The sequence below is a fragment of the Penaeus vannamei genome, chromosome 29, assembly GCF_042767895.1.
Source record: "Penaeus vannamei isolate JL-2024 chromosome 29, ASM4276789v1, whole genome shotgun sequence".
Taxonomy (NCBI): Eukaryota; Metazoa; Arthropoda; class Malacostraca; order Decapoda; family Penaeidae; genus Penaeus; species Penaeus vannamei.
Window position 1 is genome coordinate 975,497 of NC_091577.1, and position 2,500 is coordinate 977,996.

At 32.5% G+C, this 2,500-nt stretch overlaps 1 protein-coding gene across 1 annotated transcript in view; it reads left to right on the top strand.

Annotated features, from left to right (window-relative positions):
• The first annotated feature begins 98 nt into the window (after window positions 1-98).
• Window positions 99-2,500, top strand: part of LOC113821986 (uncharacterized) — a 147,163-nt gene continuing 144,761 nt past the window's right edge. Inside the window, exon 1 of the mRNA XM_070142739.1 lies at window positions 99-600. Coding sequence (XP_069998840.1) covers window positions 301-600 — 300 coding nt within the window. The 5' untranslated portion in view covers window positions 99-300. The remainder of the gene's footprint in view (window positions 601-2,500) is intronic.

A 2,500-nucleotide genomic window follows, 5' to 3' on the forward strand; every position in this document is an offset into this window, starting at 1 on the left:
ATGTAAGATAAATCATTCTGCTTAATACACAACTTGGCAACTGTTATCCCGCGTCTTTCAAGGAGTCATTCATCAAACGCTCACTAGTGTGGCTTCGGCCGTGGTAGAGAAGAGGCGTGGTGGTGCTGTGCGCATCCCTTCAGCCATCACTTGGGGCTTGTCTCTTGGGACGCATGGATTTAGTACTATATTTGCTGTGTTATCTACCTCTCTTTTATTAAGAGAAGTGTTGAAGGATTGTCTTGTGTTATTAGTATAGATAAACGCTGGGAAACATCTCCAAAATTTACAAATCTCATCATGTTTTTTAAAAGACGAAAAGAAATCACTTCGCGCCCGCAGATCTACCTCTGGGCGGCCGCAGCGGTGCTTGCGGGCGTCCGGGCGGAGGCATGGGCAGCTTCCGCCAACCCCTGCACGCCCTGCAACTCGACAATCACCGTAGACGAGGAGGATCTGCCCAAAATCGGCTTCTTGTGCCCCGAAGGATTCCCAGGGCAGAGGATCCGATACCCTTACACGTGCCTGGTGTTCTTCAACCTCTCGTCGTTCCACAACCTCACGATCCATGTTCACGAGTTCTACACGAGGGACATGTCCGTAAGTCTGAATGCCTGCTGTTGTAATTCATTTTTTTTTTAATTCTAATTGGCGTAACGGCATCTTATAGTATCTTACCCATAATTAATACGATCAATACTACTGCTATATTTGCTGTAGTGATAAATGCCAACAACCCGACCAAAAACATAGGTCCCGTCAATGACAGAAAATGACATGTACACGAAGAAACCAAACACCCTCGTCTGCCAAACCACCGCGCTGTAATCACGCAGTAGCCTTTAATTAACCCCCCTCCCCCTCCCCCTCCCCCCGGCAAACTATCATCCAGATAAGGACTCGATCAAAGCTCTTATCTTGCCATTTTTAGAGGCTTTCCGCGGTTTTTTTTATTTATTCATTATTTGTTTCGTTACCGTTCGTATCTGCAGATGACCTTGGTTATAATATTAATAATATGAATGATAATGATAATCTTAATGGTAATAATATTAATAATAATGATAATAATATTGATAATAATGATAAAAATAACATTAATAATAATGATAATAATAACATTAATAATAATGATAATAATAACATTAATAATAATGATAATAATAACATTAATAATAATGATAATAATAACATTAATAATAATGATAATAATAACATTAATAATAATGATAATAATAACATTAATAATAATGATAATAATAACATTAATAATAATGATAATAATAACATTAATGATAATGATAATAATAACATTAATGATAATGATAATAATAATATTAATGATAATGATAATAATAATATTAATGATAATGATAATAATAATATTAATGATAATGATAATAATAATATTAATGATAATGATAATAATAATATTAATGATAATGATAATAATATTAATAATAATGATAATAACAGCTATACTATTGATATCATTATTATCATCAGTTTCATTGTTATTATTATTGCTATTATAATCATCGTCATTATCATTGTCACTACCACTCTTACTGGCGGTCTGCTGTTTTTTGTAGTTGTTATTATTACCATTATCATTGTTACTGGCGTTCTTTTATTGTTCTTATCATCATTATCATCAATCATGTTATTATAGTAATAATAATAATAATCATATTATTATTATTACAATGATAATGATTATAATTCTAATTACCATAATAATAAGTATTATTGCCATTATCATTATTATTGCTATTATCATTATGATTGCTATTATCATTATGATTGCTATTATCATTATTATTATTATGTTATCATTGCTGTTATCACTATTTGTTATTGTTTCTTCTTCTTATTGCTGTTTATCTTATTTCTAAGCGTCATCATCGGAGTGTCATACAAAGCACGGTAATCAGTACTACAGTCTTATCACTGTCATCATCACCACCTCTATCGTCGTCGTCATCATCATCATCATCATCATCATCATCATCATCATCATCATCATCATCATCATCATCATCATCATCATCATCATCATCATCATCATCATCATCATCATCATCAATCTTCATCTCTCCCTTGTGTTATTTTTCTTCCTCTACCTCTTTCTTCTATTTTCCATCTCTCCATTTTCTTCTTTTTTTCCATCTGCCTCTTTCTTCTATTCTTTGCCTTCCCTTTTTCTTCTTTTCTTTATCTTCCACTTTCTTCTATTCTTCCTCTTCCTTCTATTCTTTACCTTCCTCTTTCTTCTTTTCTTTATCTTCCTCTTTCTTCTATTCTTGATCTTCCTCTTCTATTCTTGATCTTCCTCTTCTATTTTTTAACTTTCTTTTCTATTCTTCAACTTCCTCTTCTATTCTTTATCTTCCTCTTTCCTCTTTTGTCTATCTTCCTCTTTCTTCCTGATTCTATTATTTCTATTCTTCATCTTTTTTCCTATTCTTCCTCTTTCTTCTATTATTCATCTTCAATTTTT